Here is a 20,753-nt window from a genome sequence, read left to right as displayed (position 1 = left end):
AGTAGAATATTCCTGCTCAAACTGTTCAAGCTAGACTAGATTACACCATATTTTCTATTAATAATAGAGTCTTATTTTAAATAATTATCAAAAAGCAACTTTTCCTATGTCTGGAAATGCTACAGACTCCAAGCTATACTTTTGTCATATAGAAGTATTTGCATAGGGATAGTAGAAGACAGGAAATTCAAACTGAGCAAACCTGGCACCACTACGAGGTACACACTAGCAGTGCACAGATAAAATAAATGGAAATAAAATATTTATGAAATATAGAGATATCATATAAAACCGAAGCAAATCAGGAGAATATTGGCTAAATCCCAGAAAAGATAATCCTTATGAACATGCAAGAATGTGATAAATTGTATGTGAATATCATTGATAGAGTTCATTAAGAGAGTCATGTTATAATTTTTGCTCTGCAAACCCCAGTCACTGGATCTTACACAGCCTGAAAGATTAAAATGAAAATAAACATGACATACCCCAGCTCCTTAAAGACATTCTGTATACACAATTTTATTACATTTAAAATAAAAAAAAATTAGATTATTGCTTTAACCGTCAAAATACAAAAGAAATGCAAAAAGTCTTTGCACAGATGTACTAAAGTACTAGACTTTTATATTTTGGCAAGTGCTCAATATGCAGCCTGCATAATCACATGTTAATGACGGGAGTGTGTTAATCAACATGCATACCTGATTCCTGCTTGCCCAAGGGGAAAAGAAGCCAACTATTACAGAACATGTTAATGTTTCCACTTTGATAAAGATTTTGATGATATGGAAGGTAAGAAAGAAAACTTCCAAAAAGGATCTTTAGAAAGGTATATCATTAAGAATCATAATAAAATAATTCATATATCCATAAACATTGAGATATTTCCAAGTAGCATGCCAATAATCCTTTTGTTTAATTTAAACAAGTTAGATTGGGGGAACTTTTTTAAAAATGTACTTTCTTAAAAATAACAAAATTGAAACAGTGTACATTATCAGGGTGTGAAAATATAGAGGTAATCAATGTGTTAGCTAGACAACACTAGTTGTCTATTTCACTACCCACAGCAAGAGTTTTGCCAGATTCCATGAAATAAAATGTTTTTATTTTTAGTTAAAATTATAATGCACACCACCCGAAGGATGGACATATTTGAAACACGGACTTGGGGGGGGGGACCAAGGGCAACATACGTAACCTAAACATCTGTACCCCCATAATATGCTGAAATAAAAGAAAAAAAATTATAAATAATTTTTTGTCATAAATTTCTGAGAGAGGTTAAAAAGAAGATAGTATTGTGTGTAAATACAGTTTCAAGTTTATAGAAAATGGGAAATCCCCCATAATGCTTCTTAGAGAATGTTATTCAGTGACTCAGGGGCAAAGATGGCATTTTGACTTGTTAATAGAAACCTGGGCTTGAGCTTTACTTGAATGAATTTCCAAAATCTGAAAAAGAGAATAGTAGTAACTAAATGTCTCAATAAGTCTAAACCTTGCTAGTTTATGGATTTTTTTCCCCAGTGCTTCACAGACCAATCAGGTACCACAAAATATGTACATAAACCCTACCTTAGGTATCATGACTATAAACTAGTTCGAACCAGGAGAACTAGTGGGTTTCGCTACACTTTGTATAGTCCCCATAAAAGAGAGGAAATAAATTTCATATGAGTGCTGCCTACCATCTGAAATGATTAAATCTTACAAAGAACTGGCAATAATCAAGTTTTTAAAATCTTTTAAAAAGTAACAAGATTAGAAATCTAAAAGTCTGTCACAACATAAAGTATGGCTGAGAATTAAATCCTCACTGAAAATTCCTGGACCATGTTATCATGAAATGACAACAGCTCCATTCCCAGAAATGGTACAAAGTCCACACCAGAAATTTTATGACTCCAACTGAATGACATAAAACACTCCAGAGTTGATTAGCAACTTCACTGGACTAAAAACAAGAGAAGCAAAGAGTAGACACTGTTTGAAAGCAAGAAAGTATTGTTCCCAATAGTTATTTATTAAATATTTCAATATGCCTATTATTCTTTTATTTCAGTTACAACAAAGGGTATTATTGGCATCTTTTATTTATAGTGGAAAATTATTTTAACTTTTCTAGAAGGAAAAACTCACCTGGAGAAATTTAAGTAGGTCTCTAAAAATAAGGAATTCAAGTATTCCAGAGCTGAGAGTTCAGTATGGTTATTTCCACTTAATTGGACTAGTAGTTAAAAGCCAGATGTATATTTTTGCCTAAAATATATATCAATATAAACATGCATGCAAGTGTACACATTCATATGTGCATGAGGTCCCACTTATAATCTTTGTTTATTTCGAAATATTATGGGGGTACAAATGTTTTGGTTACATGAATTGCTTTTGTACAGTTCAAGTCAAAGTTATAAGTGTATCCATCACCCATTTAGTGTGCATTGTACCCGTTAGGTGTGAATTTACCCATTCCCTCCTCTCCCCTCCCACCTGCCGGATTTCTGTTGAATTTTTCTATCATATGTACATATGAGTGTCGATCTATAAATTTCAATTTAGTAGTGAGAACATATGGTTTTTGTTCTTCCATTCTTGTGATACTTCACTTAAAAGGATGGTCTCCAGTTCCATCCAAGTTGTTACAAAAAGTATTAGTTCACCATTTTATGGCTGAGTATCACTGCATGGTATACATATAGTGCATTTTATCGATCCACTCATGTATCGGTGGGCACTTGGGTTGCTTCCACATCTTCATGATTGTGAATTGTGCTGCTATAAATATTCGAGTGCAAGTGTCTTTTTTTTTATAAAATGTTTTTTTTTCTTTGGGTAAATACCCAGAGGTGGGATTGCTGGATCAAATGGGAGGTCTACTTTTTGTTCTCCCACTTACAATCTTATCTCGTGTTGTATCTTGTAAAAGATAGTTTTGGTGCCTTACCCACATTTCCATGGCCTACCCCAAAAATCACCTATAAATAGTTGCCTCCTAAGCAAAAAGCTTCTGTCTCTTGCCTGGAGCCATTCACTGGCCAGTAGCATATCTACTCTCTTCTCTCCTCTCCTTGGTCTCACCCACTTCATTTCTTGTTCATTGTTGACTAAATTCCTGCCCATGTGTACATTACTTGAAATATTCTCTCCACCCTTTGTGTGAATCTTGTCTTCTTCAGAATCTCAGGAACTCTTAAACGAGTATCCTTCCTAACTGTTCACTTTTCCACATACCATCAAACTCTCACCTACACTAATGCAATGGTTACCTAATAGGTGTCCCTGTTTCTGATGTCATCTCCCACAATCTAATCTCTACACAGCAGGGAATTTGATCTTTTAAAAACAAATCAAATCATGTTACTCCCTTGCTTAAAATCTTCCAATAGTTTCCTCTTGCACTTGAAATAAAGTTAAAAACCTCACTGCAGCCTTCAAGACCCCATAATATATGCCATCTACCTGCCTCCCTGATTTCATCTCACACCATTTTCTCCCTTACCAGCCACCCTGTTGTTTTCTGTTTCTCAAACACACAAATCAAAAGTCTTTCATACTTATTATACACTCTGGCTGGGTGCTTTCCCCAAGTCTTTGCGCAGTGGCTACTTCTTGTTGTTCAAAATTTCAGCTCAGATGTCATCTCTTCAAAAAGACCTTACCCAATCTGTTTAGTCATACTCTATCACATTTTCTCATTTAATTTTCTTCATAACACTTACCATTGTCTGAAATTGTCTACTCTGTAAGACTTCTTTATTGTCTGTCATACTATTAGACTCTAAGTTCCATGATAACAGGGATCTTATCTGTATTATTTACAAGGTAGTCCCTGTACCTGGAACTTAGTATACACTATATACACAGGTAAACAGTGATGGTAATAACACCTCTTTAAATTATACTCTAAAGTGAAAGAAAAAAAATAAGGGAGGGAAGGCTCAAATTAACACACACATATCAACTTATCCATTCGATACAGTAAGTAGGTATATACAGTTTGCACGAAAAAACTGTATGTAATTTGCAGACAAGTTTGCTAGCAATATATAAACTTACCTGACCTTTCTATAGTTACATTCTTTAGCAGGTATTAATCACAGCAATAACATATACAGGTCACTAAACATTACCACCAAAATGTTCCTCCATGCTTATTCACATAAAAAGAATAATACACTAAACATTTTTCATGAAAAAAACATTTGAATTTATTCTAGCCTAATGAGACAGTCTTAATGGGAGCAAAAACAGATTTTAGTGGACATGTCAATATCCCTCTGCAAAAACGGTACTGGCACACTGGTGCCATGATGAAAATATTCATAGTAGTGGTTATACATTAGAGAAGGACAGTGAATTCTTATTTACTCTAACTTTTAACCTTCAAATGGATCTTACCAATTAACATAGCACATTAAATTTAAAATTGCACATTTTGGTGTTTCTAATATAAATAATTATAATTAAAATCAGAGTGTAAAATTTTTATCTCAAATTGGCCCTTGAATTCCTTGAATTCTCTAAAACTTCTGTTCTCCTTCTTTGCTTATGCCATAACAAATTCTTTTTGTTGTTTGAAACTGTGTGCCCTCATATTTTGTTGCAGTGCCACTTTGAAATAATCAAAATTTCAACATTTAAGGATTTTTTTCTAATCATGATGTGGGAATTAGCAGAACTTCTTTGCCTTGTCTTTATCCTCTCTTAACAGAAAAGCTCCTCCGTGGTTTTGATATATCAAAGTAAAACCCTTCATGAACACAAGAGATAAGAAACTTTTAGGGCTTGTTTCTAACTGTTCATGAATGAGGGTCACAAGAGCCATCACAGAAAGTAAAAAACAATGGAAACTGAATAAGTGGTGATAAAATTTGGGGGTTTTTTGTTTTTCGTTTTTTTAGATTTTCTTCTAAGTTTCATTTTTCCACAACTATTTCATGAGATTCAATTATGGTAAGCAAAGACCACGATGCATTAAAGAGAACACAAATTTCACTTCATGTCATAAACTTCCTTTTGGATTTCATATTTATTTTAAAGTAGAATGAGGTAAAATGTTTATTAAATTTTATATTAGTCACAGTCCTCCTACTCCAATACTCTCTCCCTCTCTCCATCTCTCTCTCTCTCTGTAGGTTTGCAGGTCTGCCCAAAAACCTAAAATCCTTCTATTGTTTTCTTTCCTATAAAAAAACTTGGTTGGTGATATGATACTCACAGTATAAGTCATTACAGGTCTGATGTTACAGTTGTTACACATTATTGAATCTATCCAGTGAAAAGGACGCACAAAGGGAATTTCCAAATGCAGCTGCTATTTCCCATTTGTTAAATCCTTTTATTACACCATATAAGTACACAGCTGGGAAATACTATAGAGTGGGAGTTAAAACAAAATATTTTGGCTTCCAGACATTCAGAATACTCAAAGGCTCCAGTGGAAAGCAATGCTTAATATCAAAAGAAAGTGAAAGTTTGAAAACATTTCTAGCAAGTATGATTTCTTTTACACTAATATATAACATATTATAACTTTAAACTATTTTATACTATCATAAATCACAATTAATATAAATTTGATAAACAAATTGTTAATATCTATTTTCCAACAAAATTTTCAATCATAAAAGTTTGAGAGTAACTCACCAAAGCAACCTGGCACTTACTAAGATACAAACAAAATTTTACTAGGAAAAGTAAGGACAGTGTTCTCAAAGAAATAAAATTTGAATTGTATTATTTCTTCCTCTATCCATATTTTCCAGTCCAGCTATTTTTATTTGTCTATGACTATATTTGATATAAAAGCCAAAATATATTTTGAACACATCCTTTCTCTCTATGCACTCTTCCTCTACACTAATCCGAAACACTCATCTCTCAAATAGACTTCTGAAATAGACTCCCAGTGGGTCTTCCTCCTTTCACTCTTGTCCCTCTCTGATCCATTCATTATACCACAGCCAGAATTATCTGTTTGAAATATTCTTAAACCCTTCAAAGGCTTTCCATTGCACTTAGATCAAATCTCACCTCCAAAATGCTATCTCCAAGGTCCTGTTTGATATAGCCCCTTCTAATCTCTCTAACCATATCTGTTGCATCCTCACTTATTATACTCCGAGCACAAAGACCATCTTTTATTTCCTTAAATTAAGCTATAATTTTCTCACCTCAAGGACTTCATACATGCTGTTCCCTCTGCAGTTTTACTTTTTGTTCCATTCCACCTGGTTACTTTCTATCATCCTTAGCTCAGAGAGGGAATTCCTAACCATCTATTCTAAATTAGGTTTTCCCCATTATGTTCTCACATAATATTTGTTCTTTTTCTTCATAGTACACATCACAATTTTACTTATACATTTATTTGTGGGTATATTTATTTAATTTCTATTTCCTCTCCTAGACTATAAATTCCATGAAGGTACGAATCATGTCTGTTTTTTTCACCACTATATTAGTAGAATGCTTGGCATATAAAAGATGCTCAATAAATATTTGTCAAAATAAAAATGAAACATAATCCTAACTATCTTGCCAATAAGCAAGTGTCAGTGACTGGATATTTCGTTCATAAACATCCTTTTGGACTTCATATTTATTTTAAAGTAAAATGAGGTAAGTGTTTATTAAATTTTACATTAATCACAGTTTCACCCAAGCTACTACCTTGCAGGTATAAAATGAACTAAGTTCAATCACTAAAACAGATTTGCTTTATTATACCTTTTTCTTCCCCCTACTCAAGGAAAATAAATCTTCCAGTGGATCTAATTATGCAATGTCGATCCCTTTAAAACTAAAATTAATCTAGAAACTATTTATCTTCCAATTCTCTATTTCTCACCTACTGCTCCAGAGCACTGGCTGTGTCTGCAAAATTATCTGAAAAAGAAAAATGTCTGCCTCCATAAATTATTGAACTAAGTCTCTGAGACATTAAGCATTTAGTAAGAATTTAAATGTGTTATTAGTAGTAAAAGCATTTTAAATATTACTTTATTTTTATTAAGGAATAAAAATTTCCTCAGTGCCCACTTAAAATATTTTTCATTAACTTAACTTTTGGTTAGTGAAAAGTTAAGAGATGCAAAACAGGGTTTCAAATTTCTAATCTAATAAAATATATTAACATTTTGATCTCTTCTAGATACTACAAAATTGAATATTTTTGCTTTAAACAAGATAATGTCACTTACTATGGTTTCTGTTTTGATGATTAGAGATGGAATTTAACATGGGAAAGCTGGCTAATACACTGCATGTATTTGATTTTGTTGTTTCTACTTTTAGAGAAAACTGCAGTCTGACTGAATGATACTCAGGAGCTTTGCATGTTCTTTAGAAATTAATATATGGGCACATAAGTGAGAAAAGCTTTATTATAAATCAAGAATAACCATTAAAAATGATAAATCACTGCATTTCCTCATTGATGATAATTCACTATATGACCTCATTCACACAGACATGTTTACTTAATTTAATTTTTCAATATTGATACATAGCTATACTTTATTTGATCATCCTATTTTGTGATATTACCAAGTTCTCTAGCTTAAATTCAGGGATTCAGAGAATAAGATAACCAACTGTGTGTTCCCCCCCAAAAATTAAATCAAATATCTTTTGACAAGCTGACCTAATAATGGACATAAGCTAAATCACAACCATTTTTCAAGTTTTCCCAGTTACTAGCACATTAGTGGTACATAGCAGGAAGTTATTTCATAACCTAAACATGAATAACTCTAACGCCATGTATTTTGAGCTTCCCTAAAACAACTGTTTATGATGAGGACATACTAAGGAACACATTTAGTTAACAGTGGCCAGATTTTAAAAGCTTACCATTCTTTGCTGAGATGACAGAACACTGTCCCAGTCAGCATCTTGTTGAATGGTATTGACAAGTGTTGGTAGCTCCTCAGAGTGAGGTTTGTTGTGCATTATGGGGTGCAGAGGCAGATGGGAGGCCATATGTTGATCACTGCCCTCTTCCTTTTCCCTTGAGGTCAAATCCTGGGTCATCGCTTCCTCTCCATCCGCTGCACAGGCAAATGGAGAGGTGGCTTGCTTGGAAGACATTCTTCTGCAGAAGAAGGAAAACGGTATCAATTTAAAAGAGCTGTCAATGACAAAAGAGTTAACTATCTCTTGCATTTCACTAATTCAGGAAAAAATAAAAGTTCTTTAACTTTAGAGATATTTATGCTCTACTCTAAACCACTGAAAAAGAACTTTTGGCTTATCTGTCCTGCTTTCCCTCTTTGCTTTTAACTCAGCAAACCTCTTCCCAGTAATTGTTCCATATTTTCTCTTACCAATCCACAAATGAAATTTTTATAGAACAAGTTTTCATTATGTACAGTGTATGTATGTGTATATTTTTCTTTCCAGTTCTCCTAAATAGATCATAAGCTTCTTGAGTGTAACTGGGTTGACGGTTAGCAATGAAAAAAATGAATGAATGACCTGGCAAATGAGCCAGTTTGCAGGATGAGTTGAAAGCACAAATATCCAAATTTCTCCTATGGTTTATGGAAGAACAAAAGAAGTCTACGTAGAAAAATATAATCAGGAGAGTAAATGATCCATCATGAAAGTCCTAAGTAAATCTGGTCCTGACTCATTAGCTTACACCTTGTATTATGAGGGCTAAGACTAACACTACTTAGTGCTATCCAATGCTTTTCTAGAGACCTTCAAGATGTGTCAACTGCTGTAACTTAACTTTTAAGTGACATATTAATTGAGAGAGTGGCTGATACTGTTACATCAGTCTTAAGGTAATTTTGTAGCATTTGAATTGAGTATCTGAAATATCTATATGCCTATTTTATATTAGAAAGTAAATATAAGATTCAAAACATTTATTATGAAAATAATAAAATGCCTACTAGGCATATTATTTAAAACCTCCCAAAACAATACTGAACATTCATTTATGTACCCACAAATAAACATCAACTACACTCTGCAAAATAAGATCTCCATTCTGTGCTTTCAAATAAAATGAGAAAATCATGATTATGAAATAGAATTTCAAAACTTTTAGAGAATATCACTTTATCAAAATGAATTTCTTAGCAAAATGGTTAGAAATAAAACCACTAAAGTGTATAACTTAATGGAAGAAGCAATTGTGTATTTTTTCCAAAACTTTAGGTTGTTTTAGTTTATTGCATCTTTAGCCCCAAAACTGCTGTGTAATGAAAGGAATAAAATCTCCACCTTAATTTCTCTTTAACATTAATTGATTTCATACCATTTTTTTTAAAAAATGCACAAATCAGTTAACATAGGAAACCACATGAGCATTTTTCAAATTAGCAAATCATTAACTTGCTAGTACTGTTTCTACAGACAAATAAATACTGATTAAAGGGTCTAGAAATCTGAGATTAACAGTTAAATTTACAAATCTGTCACATGCTTTCATGAATATTGCAGTGAAGGAAATATCAAGTGCAAAGAAAAATAATTAAGTTAATTCCAATTTAAACAGTAGTTTTTATGTAGCAGCCCATGTTTCACATAGGATTTAACAGCTAATGCTAAATTTCTCACAATTAATGAGGGGGCTCAGATTTAGTATCCTACAGTGAAAAAAATTAATATAAGATCAGCTAATCTAATTATGCACAGTTCTAAATAAAAGTATTACAGGCTTTTGAAGTGCTTTGAAACATATTAAAATGCTGATACCTACTTATAATAATCATTCTACAAATAATAAAAATTTTATCTATTAGACTTGATACTAGAAAATAAAATGGAGAAAATGGAGTGCAGAAAAATGTGAGGAGAAAGAAATTAAATATTCTAAAGAGTACTATATTAAAATATCAGATAAATATATTCTTCATCAATTTATGTCAATACTAACAAATGGACAAATGTATACACATTTGGAAAATGATAGCCAAAGGATGTCTCTTAGTATACGAGAATCACTTTAGAGCTTACTTTACTGGCCCCATAACTACTATAGAAAAACCAGGCAAAGTACAACTGTTCTGCAAGCTTATCAAGAGCTTGCCACAAACAACAAGAGTGTTTGCATAGTTCAGATAATGACAGTATCAATAATGTAATCACTCACATTAAAAACAAAGAATGAGTTTCCTTCCGGTTTTTTAAACAGTTAAATACAATTGAAAGTCATAATCCAAAACTCAAAGTGACTTTAGCTCCCCCAACAAACATCCTATTATAAAGTGAATTGGCTCCTTCCAATAGCAATATCTGTGATTTTTGCGTTAGTATAAATTAATCATGACAAAACCCAAAATGAAAACAGTCTCTTAAGAATAATTTCAACTGTAACTGCACCAGTGAACAATAGTGCACAATCCTAATTAAAACACAACCATGCAGCTGTAAAAATAGACTAACTCTGTCCAAAGCTATGAGTTGAGTTTACAGGCTGGTTTGTTAGAGTGTTTTCTTAAGGAAGGCTGGGTCCTCAGTCTTAATCAGCCAATAAATTATTTCCTGCAATTACATTAAATAGAAAATTATCTTCAAATGGGGAGTGTTAATTGAAAATCAAAATTCAGAGGGAAGTTTAGAAATTACACGCTGAATACAATTAGTGAGGAAAGGCTTCACCTCTCCTTCATCAACAGTCTTCTGGTGATTCCTTCAGTGACCATTCAGGAAAGCTACCTATTTATAACATCACATAACTTGTCTTTTATTTGCATCTACAAATACAAATGTGTATCAAGGTTGCAAATAAAAGATAGGCTGCCAAAAAACAAAAAAAGTAATATTAAATCTGACTGTTCATCCTCAGTTCACACCATCATTAGGAGAAAAGGAAAGGGGGAGGTAAGGACAACCAAGGAAGGCATACTCAACTTTGAACGTTTTGTTCCAAGAATACTTATCCAAATCATATTTTTTTTCATTTCTTGGGTTTACTTTATTATAGTTCTCAAGTATGTTGTTAGCAGAGAAAAAGATTATTTTTGTTCTTTCAACAAAGTATTTTCCTGGAGCATTTCCTTTTGATAGAACTGTTGTGGTTTTTTTTCAGGTTTGTTTTTTATTGCTGGTTTTGTTGCATTTTGTTTTGGGTGGTGCTTTTGTTGTTTTTTTTAAAAATAAAATGTGCAAAAATTATTTCTAATGCATAGTTTATTAAACAAACCTTATATTTACTGATTATTAGATTTTATTTACTATTTTTTGCACAATTACTTTATTAAATAATCCTTCAATTTGCTGATTACATCTCGTTTATTTCTTTACTTTAGCTTTCCCTTTTAAAACATTGCACTAGACCAACTAAACTGTATTCTAGAAGGTACAAAGACACTTGGCTTTTGGTAATTCCTTTACTATAACCACAGCACCAAAGCTACTCTCCTTTAAAAACTCAAATATATCCATGTTTTAATGTTTTAAAATGTCATGCGGGATGCTTACTCTTATTTTCATGCTCATTTAAGTAATTTTCCATTACAAAAATTTTCACCCCGATATGTTAGAATAGCACCTTACTTTAGCTGCTGCAATATACAACTAATAAGCAAAAGAAAATCAAAATCCTTGTGGAAATGGTCAATTTCTGTGTGACTTTACTTTGTTTTATTTTTGCACTATTATAACTTAAAAATCATTCAAATGAATTGTTTTTTTAATTTGTATTTTTAAAAAATCTCCCTAGTTATACCCCCTGAAAACAGGGGTTTATAATGGAAGTGCTGACACAACCCTAACTAAAGCAGCGCAAATGTTGCCGCTATAATACACAAAATCAAGTTCTATTATTCTAAACTATCCTCGCTCATGGGATTTTTCTTTACTGTGCTCCCAGCCAAACTGCTGAAGCATGAAAAATTTAAATGCAATCAAATGCGCCCAATTCTACTTTACTAGAACAAGTGTCTACAGTGGTACAATCTTAAAAGGAGATGCAACAGATTTGTTTGGTGTTTTTTTTAACTGTTTATTTATAATACAGTGCATTGGAGATAAAATAAAAGAGGAAATTACACTCACATGGTACTAGTGTATTGACTACACAGAGTACATTATAATCAGAGAGAAAAACTACATTGTCAACTTATCACATTGGTTAAACAAGATGGTTTTCTGGGGCATAGCTATTATCAAGTAAAACCTCCAAGGAGAATTAAATATCTTTGGGACATATAAAACTAAATTCCCATCATATGTTCCCTGGGTTTGAAATGTCTCTGCCCAACAGATCAAGTGAATTCCCAGGATGCCAGGCCATTGGGAAGAACTCCAGGCTTAGGACTTTTGGAAATGAGATTGTTGGTGATAAAGCTCCCCATAACTGATAATGTTCTCTAGGAAGTCAGTAGAATGCCTCTAGAAAGGTGATAATAATTGTACTCCAAAATACCAGTATAATATATGAATGTTTAGGCCATTACAGACTTACTCAGACAGTAAATTTATTTTCTGTTCTTCAATAAGAAATCAAAATTAGTTGGCCCAAGACTTTATAAAATGATGAGGATACTGGATATGTACACATTAAGTCCTCTCTCACAAAATATCACATTTTCTGTAACCTTTCTGATTCGACGTTATTGTTTTTTTTAACAGTTATTTGTATATATTTAAAAGTTAGGATTATTTTAAAACAAGCTTCAACTTTTAAACTTTCTCATAAGGCATAAGCCCTCAAAATTACATTTTTTTTAATTATTACTTGGAAAGAACTCATCTTTCAAAACTATCATTTGGGACTTACATCGCTATTCAAAAGAGCCACTGAAATCATTAAAACAATATTTTAAATTCCTGATTTTATAAAATATTTTCATTATTTTTACGATTATTATCAAATGGCATTCACTTCTTAGGTGCACTACATTTATTCAAAAGAAGTCCTGTTTTTAACATAAAGCAACATTTTAATAGGTGGCTTGCTTATTAAAAATAATAAAAATTTGAGGCCAGTATTCACATTTATTTTTGTAGCTCAGCCCCAGGCTACCAAGGCAGACTTATTTCAGTCAGATAAGTCACTGTTAATTTCATGCTGTATTTGATCTGATACTGATAAATAAACAACTAATTTTCCAAAAATATAACACAGTGGCTCTCATTTTAAGGAACATGAGTAACAGACATGTTCAGCTGACAAAACGCACAATACCCAGAACCCCCTACAAAGGATGCTAGTCTATCCAGCCTAAGGCAAGAAATGATTTAAAAAACCTTTTTCTTGTATCTCTTAATTCCCACATTTAAAGATCTTAGGGAGGGGAGGGTTGCAGAAGACACCCTAATTCTAGACATTAAAATGAAGGCATTCCTTTTAAAACCTTCCCTGCTTCATTCTAATAAAGTCTGAAAGTTGTTACCAATTCTTTTTATTATTTTATACAGCACTACCACCTCCTCTCCCCCATTCTACCTCCAAACTTCCCTGGGATTCTGCCAGATTTTTCTTTTTCTTCCATCTGTTTAATATGCAATTTAAAAAATTCAGAGAAAAACAAGGTAACTGCTTTCAGAACTATTTTGGAAAGTTATAAACCTATCTTCTACAGTTCGTAGTAGCTTTTCAGAACACATATGGTAACACATAAACACAATACTTGTAGAAGAAAACTCACTGATTTGAGTTAGCTGTCAAATCAATAGAGATGAAGCAAATGAAATATACTTGAAGTTCTTGAAGTATGTCTAAGAAAGGACTTAAATTAATGGGTCTTGACTTTTCTAAGGCTTCTAATTTTTCACACCAAAACACCAAAATTGTCTCCAAAGGCCCTCTGAGGTTCTTTTACAAAACAGGAACTACCTGGAACAGATTCTTCTCAAGTCATCAAAGTTTGTGTTTCTAGAGTTTATATTTAGCTGACAATATTGCTGTCACTTTATATAGCTTAAGACTGTTCTTTGGACTAGAGCTCATATGTCTTGGAATGCTTTGACTCATGAATTGTTTCTCCTGATAATGTTACATCACGTAACCACCTCTGTCTAATTGGTTAGTATCTGCTGGAAGAGACAGGCAACTAGCCTAATGACTGACTGCCTATGGAAAATCTATAATTATTACATGTGTCCTGAGTATCTAGTTTCTTCCTGGGATCAAAACAACTTGACTTCATGTAACCTCTATCTATACTTTTTGCTTGATAGAAATAATATTGAGTTTTCACACTATTTATCTACCAGTAACTTGTTGGAAAGCCAGGCCCAGAGTTTATAAATAAAATCTGTGACTTAAAAAAAAGACCAAAACCAAACAATGACTTCCATAAATATACACTAACTTATAGGATTTTAATCAAGCACAATGACTTTATAGCTCAATTGAAAGACCTCTATGTGGCTTGAGTGAAAGAAAGCTGTCTAAAATAACAGCAGAATGAATTTATTTATATATGTTCACTGTGAATCTCCTCTTCACATGAAATGAGAACCATAATTTTTAAAGTTAATAACAGACATGTCTTTGTCAGCTCGAAACTGACCCACTAATATGGAAGCCCAATTACAGGATATCTTACCAATTATTAACAAAAACCATAAACCAGAACAATAACTTCTCAGAGAGAAAGCATAGGAAGCTATCACTGTATACTTTTCCATTCTTACCTCTATGTTCACTCTTTGTTTAATATTGCCAGAAAAAAAGAGAAAAATGAAAATTGATACATACAGATTGTTTCAAAATATGAAAATTCACACATGGTAACACTGAACAAAATCATGTAAAGAAGCCAATCTCTGAGGTTCTCCTTTAGCTAAATAAAGCAATCCAGTAATTCTTCTGTTTCATGTAATGAAATAAGACATAAATTCAGGTTCCTATCCAATGAAGAAGAAGAAAGAGAGGAGGGAGGGAGAGAGAGTAGAGAGGGAGGATAAGGGGATGGGAGGGAGGAGGGGAGAAGGTGAAAGGGGAGGAGAGAAACAACCACGGCTTTGCAGTTCATTTTCAGTTTGTCTACTTAATGAAAACCTCATTGTACAGCCCTGAAAACCATTTCCAGCAGGCAAAGTATTTCTGATTCAGCAGAGGTTACACAAGCATCAAAGCAGTTAAATATAGGTGCCAAGCTGCATTGCCAGGAGCTCTTAGTACTGTGAGTTAGTGTTACCTGACAGCTTGGTGAATATAAAATTACTTGTTTCTCCAATTGAAGACAATCAAATTGTCACCTTCCATTGTAATAATGCACAACTAGTGATCAGCAAAGTGCAAACATAATTACCATGAAGAAAACAAAAAATCAAATCTAAATCTCTCTACAGAGTAAACACATCTATCCGGCTTCCCCAAAAAAGAAGTGCATTTTAATACTGAATGCTATGATGCAATTTTTATGTTATTTAACAATAATACTTATTAGTCTTAGATTAAATAAAAATGAAAAACAGGAAAGATCAATTCATCAAAAGTGACTACAAATACCAATAAGAGCACTACAACTTTCCAGACATAGCACAAAGGCCTACAAATTATATCACTGCCATTTGAAATGATAACAGTAAGTGTATGTCAGCAGCATGTCCATTATAACTTCTCTTTCAGAGATTTCTTTCTGGCCTACAAACCTTTCCGAAGAGTGAAAAAGACAGGTCAGATCCAATCTCAAAAGCTTTTGTCTTAATTTTTCCTTAAAAGTAGGAGCTATGCTTTATTTTTTCTTCTAAAGTAGCCTATACTTTTGAAATTGAAAATTTACCTCACGATATAATTTAGTATCTCTATATAAGTTTAGAAAAATAACAAAGGATAGGGTACATATCCAGAACTATTTTTGAGACACTCAGAATCTGAATTTCTTGTCCAAATTCGGTGACCAGATAGGCCCACTACCAAAGTGATCTAAGTAACCCAAGCTAAATTAGTATTAAGGGATTGAAAATTTGACATGGTTCTCTCACACTTTGAAAATTCTTAAGATACAAATAAAAATGAATATCATTAATATAGATATTGCTCCAAACTGCATTTTAAAAGCTCTCTCAGAAAAGTGATTTTATTTTATATCTATCTAACTCAAGATTTAAAACATTTAAATTTACATCATTCCTTCCAATATAGCAAAAACTCTTTCTCATCATTCTCAAAATACTCCCCATATAGAGATGTTTTTCTTTCATCAGTAATGCCCTTCTTTTTTATCAGAAAAGTATGTCATACAGCTAATACCTGATATTTCTTTTTTACCTGATACCTCTGTTCTAAATAATATCATTTATAATCACCTAACACAAAAATTGACCAGTTTGGTGAGGGAAGGGAAAGCACTGCACCAGGGTAAACCTGGAATGAACTGAGGACCACCCACAGCACAAGATTTCCTGAGCGTGAGTCTTAGAACACGAATGCAAATTCAGACATTGATAATCTGATATTTCATTCCTTAGAATAACGTTTTCATCCTACACCAATCTGAACTGGCCAATCTTGCATGGCATTCCTCTTCTTCCATTCCTCCATTTTATTAGGGAAGAGGAGAAGAAAGAGTGAGATGAAGACATTGGGTGAACTTTGTGGCTAAATCAGAAGCAGAATAAGGATAGAAAGAAATAGGAGAAAGGGGAAGTCCAATATCTAGTTGCAAGTTTTATTGTCATTTGAAATAAATTTCACATCATTAAGAGAAGTGTTTGGATGTAAGAAATAAGATTGTTTTAGGAAAACATCTTTTTCCTTGCTCTTAACTACAACTTTCAAGTAATATAATAAACTTTTTTTCAAAAGACCTTACACTTACAAGCTTAACACAATAAAAACTTCCCAAGCAAAAGGGACTATAATCAGTATTTTTCGAACTTCAGTGGTAGGTAATTTAATTCCTACAAAATATTGCTTACAATATAGTAACAATAAAAAGTATCAACAAGAGGAAGAAAAAGAAACCTCTTGTCAGAGAACACTTTCTAGATCCTGGGAGATAAATGGTTTCACTGATATTATCAAAAGCTTATGGTAAAAAAAAAAAAAAAAAGCTTATGGTAAATGGGAGAAAAAGAGAAATTATTAAAAGATTTTGTCTGATAAAAAAATAAGTTTTCCTGTATGTACCATGAGGACAGGGATCATCTCTATCTTATTCATTATTGGATCCCTAGGTCACAGAACAGTGCACAACACATTGGAGACAATCAATAATATTGGAAAGAAAAAGGGAGGAAAAGTCAGAGAGGGAGAGATGAGCAAATAGCTTACTGTTTTGAATTAAAGTGAATAGATAATCACAGAAAATACCACTCACATGTTAATGCTTCCAACCTAAACATTATTCTTTCTCTATACTCTTTCTACCAAACATCTCATCATTTAACATCTAAGTCATATGGTTATTATATCTATATCCCCAACACTAAATTCTCTCTTATCTCCCTGAAATACAATAGTCCTCAAATGATTGTGAAATATTTATACCAAGACATACTCTGCAATTTCACATTAAACAACCTAAAACCAGAGTCATCATTATTTTCCTCAATACCTTCTCTCATTCATTAATACTCAGAGGAGTATCATTCTCACAACCACCCAAGTTCAAAAACATAAACACTATATCCATCTCCTCTTTTGTACCCTTGTTCCTCATTGCCAGCCTGTCATTAAGTTCCATCAACCCTTCCTTAATAATGTTTCTCATGCTCATCTTTCTTACTATACTCATAATCACCTTGGTACAGAGCTTTATTATACCCCATACCCAAACTCTTACAACATACTCTAGTTTCCATAATTTCAGTATCTCCCCACTCCAAATCAGTCTTACCACACCCTCTTCATCAGGCCACTCTCCGGATCAACAACCAACAGTGACTCTCCCCTGATGGCAGAATAAAGTTAAAACCCAATTCAAGGCCCTCCACCCAGACCAACCAATCTTTCTAAATTTATCTTCCCTTTAACCTTCTACTCTAACTAGACTGATATACTCAAATTCACTTATTGTTGTCTCCCAGGATTTGCTCTGCCTCTCTCCCCCTATTTCCCACGATTTCCTTTCTTATCACTAGGAAACCAGCTGGGATTATTCCAGGTAACTATGATCCACTCTTCTTCTAATCAGTTTTAGTAAGTGCTCTGAGACATTATTTTTTATACCACTCATTCAATACTTAGTGCGTATTACCTCACATAATCTTTTAAAAATACATGATATCATTATATTTTATAAGTAATCCCAACCAAATTACAAATTTTTCAAGGACAAGAACAAAATCCTAGGCCTTTCTGCATTCCCACAATACCTAGTACAATGTTTTGGACAAAGAAAACACTCTTTAAATATTGCCAAATTATTTAAATATTATTAAATGAATAGGTAGAGATAAATTTAGGGTATTATATTTAACCAGAAAAAAAGTAGCCATGAAAGAATATTTAAAATAGAGCTTCCAGATCTCTGTACATACATTGGTTTTCAGGGTGTCTCCTCTGCCCACACACATTGGCCAATTAAATTCATCTCATATTTTAGAAGTTCTACATATTCCATGGCAAAAAAAAATCATCAATCTATGTTGTCAGAAACATTAAAAAGATTGAAAGATAGATGGGTGGATGGATAAATGGATGGATATTACAGAGATGGCTGAAAAGATATATAGATAGTTTTTACTAGAAGCTTAGAAAGTGCCAGTCACTGTGCTAAGCACTGCTACATGTATTATCTCATTTAGTTTTAAAAGCAACTCTAGGAGTTAGACAATATCAGCCGTAAGAAAATGGTGAACTAATACCTTTTGTAACAACCTGGATGGAACTAGAGACCATTCTTCTAAGCGATGTATCACAAGAATGGAAAAACAAACAACACATGTACTCACAATTAAATTGGAACTAATTGATCAACACCCTTGTGCACATATGGTAGTAAAAATCAACAGAAAATCAAGTAGATGGGAGGGAGAAGGAGGGGATCTGTAAACTTACATCTAACGGGTACAATGCACACTACCTTGGTGATGGGCACACTTATAACTTTTACTCAAACTGCAAAAAAGCAAAATATGTAATCAAAACATTTGTGCCCCTGTAATATTCTGAAATTTAAAAAATGAAATAAAATATAAAAACTTGTCTAAGGTTATACCTAGTAAATACAGAAAGCAGAATTTGAACTCAGGTGCTCTAACGCCAGAGAAGATACTATTAGAATTAAAGGTTTCTGAAATCTAAACTAAATAAATTGTTAACTATTTTTTCTATCATCATCTGAATTATTCTTTACTAATTTATACCCTTCCTGTAGAATTTTATTTTGGATGTTCCAATTAGATATTCTAAACAGTCATTTAATCAGAGCTTAGTCAAAGGATTTACTGTTTTTATGTATTCCTTCCCTTCTACTTCTAGAGTTGGAGGTATTTAATTATTAGCTAACAACTGTAAAAAAAGAGAGAGAGAGAGAAGTGGACCAAGTAATCCTCTAACCAATCCATTTGACTCTCATTCTGGGCAGTTTGACAACAAAATTGGTTAAGGAAGTAGTTAAAGCTATTGGCACACAAGGTCTGGAGGCTCACTGTAGTTTTTACACAGTAATTTTCTAACAAATATTAATATTTATTGGTTGTTAGCTATCCATGCTTTTCCTAGCATGCTTTTTCTGGTTAGCCTTGATGATCAACATTTAATTATATTCTTATACAGACAATCATGAAATAAAATAAGAATGTCACTGACCATTCATTTCAAGGCCCAGAGAAATATGAGATCCAATTTCTACCTTCTAGCTCTGACCAAAGAAGCCACACCAGACACATCAGACACAAGTGGAGCTGCTTCCCTATAAAAGTAGGTGTTGAGGATAGTCTTGAGGGAAAACGAGATGAGGAGCTTGAACAGGATGTATTTAACACACTATCCATTGAGGGTTGATTTCAGGGAAAGCAGAGTAATTTAGATAGCCTCTTAAAATCTGACTGCTATATAACATTACACATATCCTATCTTCTGGGGAAAAGAAATACAAAAGGCCCCTATACAAGGATTATGAATTTTCATAAATTATAATTGTTTGTGAAAGCTGAAGAAAGGTTTTCACCATCGACCCAAACTTCCACATTTTTTTATACACACCAAATAGTTTGGTTTCACAAATAACTGAAGTGCTGCTAGCCTGTATTTCTCCTTCCCTACCTCCACCACCCCCTCCCTTTCTTAAAGCTATTTGCTTTAAATTTCTCACTCATATTATCATAAACAGCTCCAGGAGAACACGAGAATCCAATTGTTTCCATGAATCACTGCACAGAATTGTTTGAGTTATCATTATAAAAGACAAGTATGACTACCGTTGTCTTGCATGCTAAGGGATTCTTTACCAAGTACCTATTTGCACACCTATCAAGCTACAGAACTTCTAGTTTTTCCAAGCTATCTTGTTTGTTATAGGAAATAATTCTGCATTATTTATCTGGTTCTGTTTTTTCTTCCCACATAAGCACCACCTTCACCTCACAATTTCCCAAAATTGAGTAACAGAGATCCCTGAAAAACTTTTACATTTATCATGCCTAATCTATTAGCATTTTAGATTTCTTTGAAATCAAATCTTTATTTGCATCCATAGTGCCTAGAACTGGAGAATTGCTACCAGTCTTAACAGAATCTATTGTCAAAAGGACAAGTGTGATATAGCAGAAGGATTTAGAGTCTGGATTTTTTGTTTGTGTGTTTTGCTAGGGACAGGGTCTCACTCCGCTGCCCAGGCTGGAGTGCAGTGGCACAATCATAGCTTATTGCAACCTTGAACTCCTGG

General features: G+C 33.2%; 1 protein-coding gene across 5 annotated transcripts in view; it reads right to left on the bottom strand.

The window, feature by feature from the left end:
- Positions 1–20,753, bottom strand: part of SOX6 (SRY (sex determining region Y)-box 6) — a 551,939-nt gene that overhangs the window by 404,342 nt on the left and 126,844 nt on the right. For 3 of the 5 annotated variants that reach the window (XM_012654369.1, XM_012654370.1, XM_012654368.1), the window contains exon 2: positions 7,861–8,101. In XM_012654369.1, coding sequence (XP_012509823.1) covers positions 7,861–8,097 — 237 coding nt within the window. In that variant the 5' untranslated portion in view covers positions 8,098–8,101. Of the gene's footprint in view, positions 1–7,860; positions 8,102–20,753 lie in introns of those variants that run through there. The other 2 variants (XM_012654372.1, XM_012654371.1) reach the window with 1 other exon arrangement.

The sequence above is a fragment of the Propithecus coquereli genome, unplaced genomic scaffold, assembly GCF_000956105.1.
Source record: "Propithecus coquereli isolate 6110/MARCELLA unplaced genomic scaffold, Pcoq_1.0 Scaffold44, whole genome shotgun sequence".
In the NCBI taxonomy this organism is placed as follows: Eukaryota; Metazoa; Chordata; class Mammalia; order Primates; family Indriidae; genus Propithecus; species Propithecus coquereli.
The sequence above is the reverse complement of the archived record's forward strand: the minus strand, read 5'-3'. Positions and strand labels throughout refer to the sequence as shown.